Source organism: Prosopis cineraria, unplaced genomic scaffold (genome assembly GCF_029017545.1).
Source record: "Prosopis cineraria cultivar Desert tree isolate PC_DT_omini unplaced genomic scaffold, ASM2901754v1 PC10, whole genome shotgun sequence".
NCBI classification, from domain to species: Eukaryota; Viridiplantae; Streptophyta; class Magnoliopsida; order Fabales; family Fabaceae; genus Prosopis; species Prosopis cineraria.
Window position 1 is genome coordinate 34,394,379 of NW_026555341.1, and position 15,264 is coordinate 34,409,642.

Below are 15,264 nucleotides of genomic sequence, written 5' to 3' on the forward strand. Positions count from 1 at the left end.
TGTCAACAAATCAATCAATATGCACCATGCTCTTTATTTATTTCCCTTCCTCCGTAGTATATTCACGTGCTCTTTACTCCTTGGTGCCAAGTGGATGGGGGAAAAAAAACTATTAATTCACAAATTTTAAAATACCCCCTATAGTCTTTTTTTTTTTTATATATAAGCTACTACCTGTGATTTTTATTATAGAATATACTTCACCTATTAAAAAATATAAGATATTTTTTAAAGAGTTAGATGTTAAAAAATATAAAATATTTTTAATATTTTAAGGTGTAATTATTGTTCTTTTTTCAAAAATACCCCTATTAATTAATAACTTTATATTTATTGTAAGGTGTTTCATAGGAGTAAATATAAAAAAATATGATTAATTAAAAAATAGGTAACTATTTTATTGGGAGGGTAAAATTTAATTAAAAATGCTTTACATTTTTTGAACGGAGAGAGTATTTTAAAAGAATTTTTATTCTTAATATAACATATATGCAGAGTTATTTATTATTATTTTTAATTTTATTTTTGTTGTAAATTTAATTTTATAACTTATTATATATTGTGAATTTCTCTCCCTATTTTTTAATAGAAGTAAATTTGAATTTTTTTCATTTTAAAATATATTTAATGAGTTAATTGTAATTTTGTGGATTCAGTAAATTAGTTGAAAGCCTCGAAGGGAGTACTAAATGCATGCCATGATAACTAGTAGGTTGAAATTGAATATTGATGGAAAAATAATAATCAGATTAGATTTTCCCCCATATCAATCTAAAGTCCAGTAATTTGTAAATAGGTAAACGAAAAAAATAAGAAAAAATATGCCCTTTGTCCTTTTGTTATGGAGTTGTGGTGAATTTAAGTCAAGATTTCTATAATTTTTTCATTAAGGAATTAGTCCTTAGAATTGTGATATACTTTAGTTAAAACGTCTGACTTCAGGTATCATTAATAAGAACTTTTGTTTAAGTTGATTATAGAGGTGGTGATTTAGGCTTCGCCCCAACAGGTCAACCTATTTAGGCATGCAAAATTTTAAAGTGTTTTTTTATTTATAATTATTTTTTTTATTGAAGACAATTCTATTTGAAACACTGTCAGTCACTAAATATGACACTTCTCCATGTAAGAATTAAATTTTTGATTAACTACATTATAAAGAACTAACTCTTTCTATTAAATCAATTGATAGGACAGAAATTGATTTGTCCAAAAAAAAAAGAGGTTGCCCTTTTAATTTTTTTAAATGTAATTTTTATATATTAATAAAATATGGGCTTTGGTCTTTTGATGGAGAGAGCTAATTCCTTTCAAGTTGACGATCGGTTTTTTTTTTTTTTTGTTGGCTCGATGTTGTTTACTGGTTTATCTATGCCTGCACTGAACTTGGAATTACACAAGGATGTATGAAATTTGTACTGTATTAGTTTGATTTTTAGAGAGTTTGTGAATTTATAAATTTAACTTGAATTACATGATTTATAAGTTTATCCATGTTGTCAAAATCCATATTCTTTTTTTAAAAAATGAAAACGAACAGAAAACCAAAGAAAGAAAGAAACAATGATTGATAAGTTGGCTCACTAGTCTAGTTCTCTAGAATCAAGCGTGTGACTTAGGGCCATCAACCCAAATTGAATTTAGTTAGGCTAAGTTGAATAAGCTTAGCTCGATAGGAAATATGACTTGTTTTAAGCCAACCTCTTCAAATCACCAAATTTAACTTAGACTATGATTTTAGCGATAAAAAATGAGTTTTCTCAAAAATGACGAACCATTTCCCTAATACTATACTTAATTATTTAGAGTGCTAAGCAAAGTTATACTTTTAAAGTGTTATACTAATAAGGATAAATGAACTTTTAATCTCTCAAATTTACTTCAAATGTATTTTTTTATTGATTTGGTCCCTTTCATTTGTCTAAGTTATCAATTTAATTTTTATTATTTAAAGAATAGATAACACTATTAAAATTTGGTGATATGAATAATAGAATATAAATGGGTAGCCATGTAAATTAATAAAAAATGTAATTATTTATGTAGAAAAAGACTTAGAAATTTAAAAAAATGCATCATAGAGGACAAAATAGATAAAAATTAACTGATTTAAGAGATGATTTTTTTTCTCATTTAGCTAAATATATATTCAAGTCACCAACATACTTTATATATAAAATTAATTTGACAGTCAATATGTTTTAAAACTTAAAAACTGACATGATAATTTAAAAAAATGTAAAGGACTAAATTTTTAGAAGTTAAACTTGAAAAATTAAATTGATGACTGAAGTAAAATTGAGGAATTTGAATTTTATTATCAATAATTTAAATTTTAAAATGACATTAAACGAAGCTCAAGAAGCATGATCACTTAAAATTTGATATGAAACACTGCTTGGGTGAAAGCCATTGGCTTTTTGCCCTTTTAAAGTTTGGTGTATCTCACAAATATTTTTGTTAATTAAAGCTATATTTGAGGTGTTAGGGAATTTTTTTTCCATAACACAAAAACTAATGCAAATAATATTTATATTAAAAAAAATTTTAATTGTGTAGTTTGCTGGCCAATAACCGAGGACATAAAGGGGATAATAAGAAGTCATTTGGATGCAGTGACCAAGCCAAGGAAAATTCTCAATTGGTGGGCAACGGTGAAGATAAAATTCTCAAGTGCAAGGAAAACTTTTCGATCTCTTTTAAATTTATTATTTCTCTTTCCTCATTTCTTTTTTTTTTATTTCTTAATTTAATATTTAATTATAAACTTGTAAGTATTGTAAGATAACGAAAAGTATTTAATGTGATTTATTTTTGAGTCTTCAATTTTTATTTTTTATTATTTTTTTTGTTACTTGTCCTTGAGTAGTATTCAGGACAAGGGCGATGCGGGTCCACTTTAATCAATTAAGTTTTTTTTCTAAGTTTTAAAAGATTAATAAATAATATTGATATTTAAATATAATGAAATTATGGATTATTCATTGAGTTGAGCCAAAAAATTAAATTTTAAATTTAAATTTAAAATAAGATTGAAATGAATTTAAAGTTTAAAATATTAAAATAAAAGAGGTAAAGTATAAATAAGAGAGGGAGTAAATTATAAAATATAAAAACTCATATTCCATGTATGTTATTTTTCTCAGGTGAGGGGGCATGCCCCCTACATACATGTGGTTCCGCCACTGTTTGGACGTGAACAAGGATGTGATTAGATGTTTGACTTTTGATTGCTGTGCACAGCGCACAACACTATTTGACTGTCAGATGTCCTCCATGATCTTAGATCTGTGTCCCCTTTGGATATTTCATTTCATGTCTCCCCACATCCATTCGACCATTCCCTGATATCACTTTGTAGCTTCCAAAGTTTTCACAGGAATGGACAAGGAAGGAACATCATGTCTAAAAATTGAAAAAGACGTTTGAATACACAAAACGTAGAAAATTAACTATAAATTATTTTAACAATTAAAATTATTGTTGTGAGAACATTAAAAATCGTAATATTTTTGGTCTTTTTTAAACAATATCCTTTACATTTTTGTTATAATCAACATAGTATATAAAAACAAAATCAGTTGTCCTACTGATTTATTATTCAGTTATATAGGTGTCAATAACATGTGGGATTGTGGATCTACAATGAAGCCGTTATGTCCCTGTATTCCTTCTTCAGGAATGCGTTAATAACTTTTTGGGACAAAATCTGTGTTAATAACCTTTTTTTTTTGTAGGAATCTATGTTAATAACTTTAGTGGGTTACATATGGCAAATCAAGGGCAGGCCCAAACAAAGAACTCTGAGGCCCAACTAGGAATCATCATCCAATTCCTAGCTTCGGAGGTACCGGAACATGTCTTTGAAATTGGGATCCATATACGATGAGTATCTGAAATTATTTCACTCAACAAGTGTCTCATGGCCTTGTAGTATTATAGAAATCATCAATTCAATTGAACAATTGCTATAAATGTTGGCATGGGATATAGAAATAACACCAAATTACAGCTCTATTTTTTACTATCTTATGATGATTGCAAAGAAATGAGTAAAAATGCATCCTCATAAAACCGCTTTTTAACTCTCTCATTTATTTTTGGTCAAGCATTAACTTTTAAACATTAATGAAATCTAACGCCCATAATATGAACATTTACAGAGTGAAAGAATTCGAAACAGTCATAAAAATAGAATCAAGATCCCTAAAATTGATGCAATATGCTTTGCATTTCAATATTTGTTTAAAAAACAAAGAAAGAAAAGAAAAGAAAAACGAAGTTAGATTCAATGGTAGTTTTTTTTTTTTAATACAAGATTCAATGGTAGTTTTGAACATGTGCGAATCTTGCCAAATCGAGGGAAATGAATTAGGGAATCCCCAATTGAGTACAAAGCAAGAGATCAACATTTTAGTTATCTGTAAAATATAACGGTTCATCCTCCTTGTGATCATAATCTAAACCTTCATCTATATAGAAAGAAAAAAAGTTAAAGTATACATTTAATTCTTTAATTTTATATAACTTTCATTTTAATTCATTAACTTTATAAAGCATCAAATTTTTATATTGAACTTTTAAATATTAGCATATTATCAAATATTGACTAATTAAATTTAATTTTTTTAAAATAATAATGATTAACACAAAAAATAATCATCTGAAACTAACAATGTGAGGATTAAAAGATCAAACAAATACTTTACAAAATTAAAAGACTAAATTAAAATTTTATATAAAGTTCAAAAACTAAAAGTATACTTTAATTGGAAGAAAAATAAGAAGTAAAACTTCCAAAAATATTTTTAGAAAATCACTATATTTGAAAATTTCACACCCCTTGTTTCCTTCCAACCCTTCCAACTTTCCCTTCCATTCATCCAAACTAAAACCCTACATGTCAACTTCTGCCCAAATCCAGAACGGCATGTTCTAACACCTTTTGGTGGGCTGGTTGGTGAGGACTAGGTTTTTTTTCAGTCACCCAAAAAAGCCAGAACGTAAATGTTCGGTATGAATTATGATCTTTCTTCGTTTTCTGTTGGCAAAAACTGATATGCTCCTTGTTGAGACAGTACAGCGTGATTAAATTCGGCTAGGGATAAGGATGGCTAAGATTCATAGTCCCCAAAAAAGGACGGATAAGTTTGAATCATTTGAACTAGCACATGGCCCACCCTGAAGACTACCGTTCCCCTTATAGGAAGGAATTAGGTGGTGGTTTAAGCTGTTCACCTACACAAGACAAGTGGAATTTTTCTGCATGTACTTAGTAATATATAGCTTCATCAGTAGGTGTTTCCAATGGTTCCCCTCATCTAGACAACAGAGCAACCTAAAGTTCAATTCTACTAATTCATATATTTTAAGTCTAAAAATTTTAGCAAACTTTAAATCTGAACATTGTGTACTTCACACAAATTTAACTAAATAGACTCTCGTTTCATGAGCCTTGATATATATATATATATATAGCTTGCCTTATAATTACTAAATACAGTAGCATCCAAGAGCAACACCATAACATGATGCCTAAGCAAAGCCACCAACCGAAAGCCATTATGTTACAATAAAGACAATACACAGTCATTGACTTCAAGCTTCAAAATTAGGGACCCTTGTGCCATAATCAGGAGAATTTATGCATAACCAGCCATACCAACTGTGGAGCTTACCCGATTCGCTTTGTGAGAAGGTGGGGTAGTTGTGGCCTTGTTGAAGTACATGTAGTAGTATACATTAAGAATCATGGTTGTGACAACAAAAACTGCTCCAGCAATGAACACACCTTTCCTCAGAGATTCACAGGAGAAGTTTTGAGCATAAATCATTTCCCGGTATTTGGTGTGATACGCATTCTTGCTCGCACCAGCTATCAAGCATGCTTCGGCAACCAGAAAATTCACCCTGCAAGTGCATAAAACATAAATAAGGAAATTCAAAACTCTGAACAGGGTTGTTGAAGGAATGCTATTCTTTGCATGGTATTTTCACTTGCAACATTTGGGAATGAGAACTATCAGGAAGCTTATCCAGAATGAAGAAAAAGCACAAACTATTACATGGGACAAGGAATGTTTCCAGTTTTGAACTTTTCATAATTTTGAAACGGGATAACTTTTAATTCACCTCGCACTAATTCTTAGGCAAAATGGATGAGGATTGATGCACACAGAAAATGAATCAAATCTGTTAATGAATTATCTAAACAGTTCAAACCCACCAAACTGGACGTTTAACAAATAAAAATGGTGGGTTCAATTTATATTTTGTCAACCTGCATAGTTTTGGGGTCATGTTAGCTAAGATCCATTTAATCCACAAGTTAATGGGCCAACTGACATAAGCCATGGTTTGCCCCTTTTTATAACAAATCCTAACAATCTAAAAAACTAAGATGACATTTCAACTCTAGCTAAGTAATTATTTTTGGTTTATCTTAATTGGTTAAAGAAACTTAAACTAGTTAAGTGGCAATTTTTTTTTCTGGCTGAAGATTGAAAGAGCCGTTTGAGTATTTGGATATATCAATTGGAGAGAGTTTTATGGAATTTGATAAATACTTATCATTGCAATGAATGCTATCTGCCTTTCCTTTTTTAAAAAGATTTGTTGGTGATCTAGTGGGCCAGGTTTGAGATTTCTGTCCATATAAAACAAGCAATTGAAGATGCCATGCTTTTACCCAGAATTCATACCAAGATAACATAAAATATATAATGGACCATGCTCGATTTCCCCCAGGTGTTAGAGGCCTCCCAAAACACAGGCACTTCGTCACTCCCATAAGCAGTGATTCTCCTGAAAGAAGAAACAGGAATGCACCCACACCATATCCAGTTGCGACATCAGAATTGTAGATGCAGTATGTTTCATTTGTTCTTTCATCTCTGTACAAGGTTCCCTGTCAAGAAATAGAAAGGAATAGTATAAAAAAACTGAAAAGTAATAAGCATGTCAATAGCAACACTAAGAACAGCTTGCCACACATTTGAAACAAAATTGGCCACAGCATATAAACCGCAGTAGATAATGGTAAGATATATTCAGCCATTCTCCTGAATCTAGGTCTTGCAAGACGTTTGATTGGAAGGAGCAAGAAAATACTAAGATGACTTGTTTCTATTCCACAAACAACCAGTACAACCAAATTGTAAACACCTGGATCAAGAAAACTATCACCCCTGGCCTTTATAATTCCAAAAAAGCACTAAAAATTAAATACTTCACTGTTTCTCATAAATGTGTTCTTCAATATACTCTTATCTTTCTTCAATATTTTCCACTTATAATGTTTTTCATAAAGCACCAGCCTATGAAGCATTGAAATAATCAATTAGCTGTGGATAATCCTCAAATAACAACTTCCCAGATGATAATAGCCTAGGATAACTTCAATGTTACATTTAATGCAGTGGATCTAGAAGATTAAAGCTACTCTAAGGCATTGTTTGCTTATTAGAAAGGAATGGATTGAAAAATAAAGTAAAAATGAAATGATAAGAAAAGATGAAGCAAATTCATAATGGAGAGGGGTAGTTTAGCTTATGAGGTTGGGAATCATGATTCATGAAATTTTTGGAGGGTGTGATAATTTCCACATTTATAGTATATATTAATAAATTTTATTATACTTACTATGAGGGGGAAGGGCAATTTAGTTCATTTTTGTATTGATTTTTTTTCAATACATTCCATTTCATTCATTTCTAGTAACCAAACGGAAGCTAAGAGTTTTCATTTAGAATTCTATGTTCTATGCTAAAATTTCTAATGACTAAGGTAGCCCTCTCTTCAAACCATGGTGTAATGGAGTCCTTCTAATAGCAAGTCTACTCTGTGAATGAGCTTTGACTTAACCCGTAAAAATACCAACACACTTGCTGCAACCTTTGAAAACAATTCTCTGTGGTCAGGGCATGGCAGAATTGTTCTAGTCTTCATTCCATTAAAATTTTTTTACACAGACATGTTAAATGAAGAGCAATATTAGGGTTCCCAGTCCTACATAGTCATTTGGTACTGGATTATAACAAAACCAACAACTGAAATCAAAATCTCATGCTTCTCATCTTTGCCAAAACAATTTATAACACAATTGCTAAATAAAGATTTCTAGTGCCTCAAAAGATCTAGTTTCCAAACTGTTCGCCCTCATAATAAATTCAGCAATAAAATGGGGAACATGCTCAATTATGACTGTTCAGACAACAATATCAGATGTTCATATCAAATATAGACATAAAGAGGTAGACAGTGAAGAGAAAGGAAGGCCAAAAAAAAAAAATAGCCCACTCATAGTCATTACTTAGAAACGTAAGTCTTATATCTTCAATATGAGGCACATGCAGTTGGAAGCTATTTGTTCTATCCCCAAATCTTATGTACTGTGATGAATACAACCTTCCCACGTTTAGGAAGAAGATCAATGTATTTTATCAAAGGAGATGAGATAACAAATATACTAAAGTTTGTTCATCTTACTTCTAGCAACAAAAAGTGCAAAACAAACAATAATAATTACCAAATAAAAAAAATGTCAACAACTAATGCTACAATTAAATTCGCAGGGCAGCAGCACTAATAACTTTCCTTGACTACAAAGCACCGCTCAGCCATATCCAACTTGAAAGGTTCCAGAAATGAACAAAATTTATATACAGTAACGAATCATTTTTACAAAGTTCGATACCAGACATCATAACCCATAATCATAATCCAAGCATTTCAGTGATAAAAAACTTCATGATCAGGGGTGATCCTACTTAACATTTTAAAAGGGCAACCATTTTAGGATCTTTTGAAAATTTGATATGCTTGGAAGTTTGCATATCTGGAATAAGAAACCATAAGAACCACTCTGTTCTGTACATTCCTAAATCAAGCACCTTATGCAGCTGACTAAACTTAAAGAAATCTAATAGAAAAAAGACCCGATACTTAGCTCGGAACGGTATCACATTCAAAAGTAATCTATGCAAAGTTATCACATTCAAAAAGTAACCTATGCAAAGTTAATGTCATCGTCCATCGCAGTGGCTTCACTAATAGATGAAGAACTCCTCTTTGTTTCCTTGAGATAATTCACCGGCCACCACAGAAAAGCAATCATCCACAGATGCAGAAAGTTGTGGAAAACCATGGAAGTAGAAGACAACGCACGGTCGTCTCCTCTCAGCAATTAGCATTTAGCAAACAAGGACCTCTTCCATTCGAGACACAAAATTATCGCTTAAAACATAAACCTTGGTAAAATCTAAAACTAGCCCAAGAAATCACAATTGAACACGTAGATCTCAGGTTACCAACTTAAAATCCCTCTTGTTCCCAAAAAAAAAAAAAGTAGAAAAAGTAATAATGACAGAGCTTTTCATGTAGAAGTCCGCATATGATGACAGGAAAACGCTATAATTAGATTTCAGAAATTGAGAACAACGAGAGATGGAGAAAGAGTAAAAGAAGCTCACGACGCTTCTCCTCCTCTCGGCAGCAATGGCGAAGCCAAAGGCGACTAAGCTTAAAACCACCACCAAAATGTGCACAAGAGTGGAGCCTCGTCCCTCTACCATTGTTTGCTTTCAGAGAGAAACTGCAATGCGAGCTTCAGAAACTCTCTGTACCTGTGAAGAGAAAGAATGGAGCCCTAGCTGAAGCAGAGCAAGCGCGGAGTGAAAGAGGCAGTGCAAAAGCTATGAACAAAGTGACCACCTTTGTACGAAGTTCAAGACAGAAAGAAAAGGTTTTGCGAGAGTTGCAATAAAGTACCCATAACTTACGGGAAATCCCTGCCATGACCTAGTTATTTAAAAAATTGATTAATTTCATTTTTTCTTTTTGCTAAAAAATATGTATAACTTTGATGTATTATATTTATATTTAGTGCCAAAATAAATTGATTAATGATAGGAAGTAACATTCAAGATGGACAGACAGACTTGTACTTGTTTTCAAATATTACTAATAAGTTCTAAGATAACCTTGAGTTTAAATTTTTATTTTTATTTTTGGTAAAAGAGATTTAATTTTTTTTTTGGTTAAGGTAAATCTTTTGTCATATTTTTAAGACCTTTTAGTATAAATAAGTTTTTATTTCTTAATCATCAAAAATATTTTTTTTTTCAAGGTTTTCCTCAAAAGAATCTTTAACTCAAACGCGCGAAACATCCTTCATAGTTCATATTCATAGTACGTGCTCAAGACTCAAAAGTGTGTGTGAGTCGATGTGTGATTCGGGCCAATAAAAAATCAATAGTAAAAATGTTAAAAAAGAATGGTTGGAACTTATGACAAAGAGAAGCACATAATTACCAACAATTGTATACGTCTAAGGATTTCTTTTTGGTGAAATCTGTACTTCTGTCAAGTTTATTTTTTTAAAAAAAAATTATATTTTATAAAATACAGAATCATATCTAAAGACTTATAAAAAAAATTTTAAAATAAAGACTAATAATAAGTTTTATTCAAAAAAAACAAGTATCCCCTCTATAAACATAAATAATTTAATTAATAGAAATATTTTAAAAAAAGACAATAATTATATATTAAAAATTAAAAATATTTTATATTTTTAAATATTCAACTATCAGAAAATGCCTTACATTTTTAAATAAAGAAAGTACATGTTTCTATTCCAATAGCAATTCATTTTGTAATTATTTTTGTGTGCAAATAAGTTTATTGTCACTTTTTTTAATATGATTTTATTTTTATAAAAAGTAATAAAATAATGAAAAATACTAACATCAAAGTAAACTTCAAATTCAGTCTCAATTTTAAAGGATTTAATTATTTAAATCGTAGATTTATGCCATCGGAAGCTAAACACTTCTTCCATCCTAATTCTTAAGCTGTTTTTTTCAATGTAAAATTACACTTATAAATGAAATTCACCAAATACAATTTACAATATTAACTTTTCTATAAACTTTAAAGAATACCTTCACTGATTAGCAAGAGAGAAAAATAAATATATTTAAGGAGTGAAATTTTCTGACAAAAAAAGATTAAAATAATGAGAATTAAGATAATCATCATTAGTAAAACTTTATTTAAAAAAAATATTTTATATTTTAAAATATTAAATCACATTAAGAAATGTCTTATAAAATGAAATAGAGAAAATATCTTACACAAGTTTTTTCTGCCCAAAAGTATCTTACACATGTTATGTTTTATACTCTCTTCATTAAAAAATATAAAATATTTTTTGGGAAGTTGTATATTAAAAAATATAAAGTATTTTTAGTCTTTTAAAATGTAATCATTATCTTTTTTTAAAAATACTCCTATTGATAATGACTTTATATTTATTATAGGATATTTAATAGGGACTAATATAAAAAGATAGGGTTAGTTAAAAAATATGTAACTATTTTATTGAAGTAAAATTTGATTAAAAATATTTTATATGTTTAAATAAAAAAAGTATTAATTATAATATAATTATAATTATTTCTCCCTCGCTACTAGCCTCATTAATACGGGTTTTATGAGGAACGTTTGTATCTAGTCATATAAACGAATAATGCAGTAATTTATCGAAGTTTTCCCTTTTTTCATCTTTAACTAAACAAATCATAATAAGATTTATTTAATTAAAATTAATCTCATTTTCTTGACCACGTTTTATATCGATTTCACATTTCATGGGAACAAATTTTGCAAATTTCGCCAACATATTTATCGACTAGGGACACTTGACTGTTTTCCTCCGTGGTTGCTGCTGTTTGTAACTGTTGCTAGGCATGTTAGTGTCGCCAATGATGGTGTGTGCCATGCACGCGCTAGTCTAGGAAGGAATCTAGCTATTGTAGGTTGCTGTCTCTTCCACCGTAGCTATTGTGAGCCAGCAATATGATCTGTCTCATCATGCAGATGTGGAAAAGAACGAACTTTTAATTAATAAATGGTGACCACCCAGGAAATTAAAATGAGATTGCTCGCACTTTAAAAACCACGATGCATGTTAGCGTTCAATTTCAAATCCCGACATGTGATCATCGCTAGCTTTTCCGATTTTGAAGTTCTTGAACCGCTCTTATTTATCAATTATCATGCCCTTTATTTAATTTACCAAATTAACATTTCCTTCATCGAATATAGTGAAAAAAAACCCCCGGGGGGGGGGAATAAGGTTTTGATCCCTACAATTTGGGTCAACTCTGGTCAAGCTCCTTGTAGTTTATTTCATTGGGAGGGAGTCCCTGTAATTTACGAGTGTCGTTGTCGTTCATCCTTAGCACGTTTAGACGTTAGATATGTACTAATGGAAACAAATAGAGCATCTAAAATGATAACATCCCCGCCCCCCACCACCTCAAAAAAAAAAAAAGAACAGAGAATGCCATGTGGATTGAAAATGATGTTACACAATATGTTTATAAGAAAAATCTCATTACAGACCCTAAATCAAAGATAATAAAAAAATTCTTTAAATTTTTAAAATTTCACTGCAAGTTTAAAGTACTGAATTGAAATTAAAATTCTCTAAAAAAATAATAAGATTAATCCTATTAAAATTTTTTAACATGACTTATTTGTGTTCCTATTATATACTGTTTATTACCTTTTAAATTGTTGTTCATTACTCCATTTTATTTATTGATTACAACACTTTCATTTGAATTAATTTCAAATGTTGCTTTCATGTTAGTACGACTTGTTCGTGTTCGTATTGTATATTATTTATTATCCTTCAAACTGTTATTCATTACCCCACCTTACTTATTTCTAACTTATATATTTATAGTTCAATTTTTTCAGTTATTTTTTTCTTCTCTTTTAGAAAGGACAATCCTATTATTTTTTAAAGAATTTTAATTTTAATTCAGCACCCTAAATTTACAATAAATTTTCAGAAATTCTGGGTTTTTTTATTATCTCTGGTCTAGGGGATTTAAGTGAAATTTTCCCATGTTTATATGTCTGCCACATAATCCAACTTAACAGCTTTTTTTTTTAAAATCTTTGTTAGCCCATTTCTGAACGTCTAAGCATGCTAATTTGGATTTAATGTTTTTGAAGTTCAAATCCGTGAATTTTTGCGACGTTTATTTCAAAAAAATATTTTTCATTTCATAAAAAATAATAAAATAACACACTAAAAGAGCTTCATAGAAATTCACAATTCTCAATTATAGAGAATTTAAATCTAAGGATGAATACCAATACTGTTTGAAATTATAAGGACACACTCTCAACGAAATAAACAACGAGGAATTTGACCAGAATTGCCCAAATTGTAAAGACCAAAATCTTATTTTTCACTAATAAATTAAATATTACATTCCATGGAGGAAATGCAAAGCCAATATAATATTAAGTTAACTAATTTTTTAACATTAAATTATTAATTTTTGTAAATACCCATTTTTAACGAGGATGCTGAATATAGAAGATAAAGAAAGTGGGGAAAAAAAACTGAAATTAATGAGGGTAATGTGAGGCAAAAAAATTAAAGACCAAAATGTATAAAACCCTCCTAAATTTTGAGACAGTTACATATAACTCTCCTTACCTTTAAAAATTTAAAATTAACCCTCCTAGCCTTTAATTTTATTTTGCAAAACCCCCTATTATTAATTATGTTATTTTTTCATGAGGCTTAAAATATTATTCAACTAAAAAATATTATTAAACAAAAATATTATATTATATAACTATTTACTATAAATTTTTTATATTTTTTAAATAGTTGAGGCATTGATAATAGCCAGAAAAAATGTTATTATCATCATATAAAATTTTAAATATTTAATTTTTTGTTTTTTTGTTATCAATGATGTATAATTTTCTAATATTAAAAGATAAATTAATATAACATAGTAATATTTAAAATTTTAAATATTTTAGCCATGTGCATTATATTAATCTAACATGAAAATATAAATAAAAATTTATCTTTTAAAACAATAAAATCATGCACCATTAATAACAAAAAATAGATAAAAATAATATAAATGCAAATATTTAAAATTTTATACAATAATAATATTTTTTTTTGGTTATCAATGCCTCAACTATCCAAAAAAATATAAAAATTTATTATAAATAGTTATACAATATAATATTTTTGTTTAATAATGTTTTTTAATTGAATAACATTTTAATCCTCATGAAAAAAATAATATAATTAACAATTAGGAATTTTGAAAAACAAAATTAAAGGTTGAAAAATTAATTTTAAACTTTTAAAAGTGAGAGAGGTTATATGCAACCATATGCATTTTAGCCAAAATTAAATGGAGAGGATAAGGGAGATTGATGTCATTTACTTTGAACCAAAATATATCTTATATTTGAGACTGAAGGAGTATGGGAATGGATGCTAAGTTATTCCAAGAATTGCTGCCCGAGAAATTACCTGATAATTTTACAGAGATAAAAAAAAATAACTGTTGTTTTTAAAGCTACCTCGTTTTTTATAAATATATTTTATTAAAAACTTTATTCTCTCACATGCACGCTCTCTTAATTAATTAAAAGTGAGTTTTCAAGAAAAAGTTACTCTTTAGAGTTTACCTGTCATCTCATAATTTTAAAACAACGACATCGAAACCATATAAGAATTAAAGTATTGAAGTTATAGTACTAATTAATTTGTTTTTACATGTAGTGCGACCGTGCAACATAGACATGCTGATATGGATTTCAAAATGACGTAATTATTTTCTTTTGTAGATTTTGTTGATAATGATAAAAATAATACTTCTTCCGTTTAAAAATATAATTTTTTTAAAAAATTTGGGTGTTAAAAAATATAATATATTTTTAATTTTTTGAGATATAATCATTGTCTTTTTTTAAAGTGCCCCTATTAATAATGACTTTATATTTATTATAGGGTGTTTAATAAAGGTGAATATAAAAATATAAAGTTAGTTTAAAAGTAAGTAATTATTTTATTAAGGAATGAAATTTAATTAAAAATATTTTATCTTTTTTATATAACAAAAATCTATTCATCTAATTCTATTCTAATCTTCTTCTAATTGTAAAATCCGTCAATTTTCTGTGGATGCACCGATGTTTGAACAGTAGCAAAGGTATTAATTTGCCTCATTAATTTCAGTGGATCCCACGCATATTTTGTTGGGGTCACCTGGCCTTCTTTATTTTTTTGAACCTTAAGTTTTTTTTTTTTTGATCCTTAAGTATTGCAAAAGCCAAGAGGTTGCTCAATGACTGTGGGGTCTCATGTGGAGATAGTTTAAGCCACTCAATCAAAATGGGCTCGTCAGGTCCTTTATTAGAAGAAAT

The 15,264-nt window shown here is 29.0% G+C and overlaps 1 protein-coding gene across 1 annotated transcript; it reads right to left on the reverse strand.

Moving 5' to 3' along the window:
- Positions 1-5,414: 5,414 nt before the first annotated feature.
- On the reverse strand, positions 5,415-9,696 carry LOC129323133 (uncharacterized). Its single transcript, XM_054969708.1, has 3 exons — positions 9,471-9,696; positions 6,702-6,907; positions 5,415-5,910 (listed from the first exon to the last, which is right to left on the reverse strand). The coding sequence occupies exons 1-3, from the start codon at positions 9,570-9,572 to the stop codon at positions 5,643-5,645; spliced, it is 576 nt and encodes a 191-aa protein (XP_054825683.1). The 5' UTR covers positions 9,573-9,696; the 3' UTR covers positions 5,415-5,642.
- Between the last annotated feature and the right edge of the window lie 5,568 nt (positions 9,697-15,264).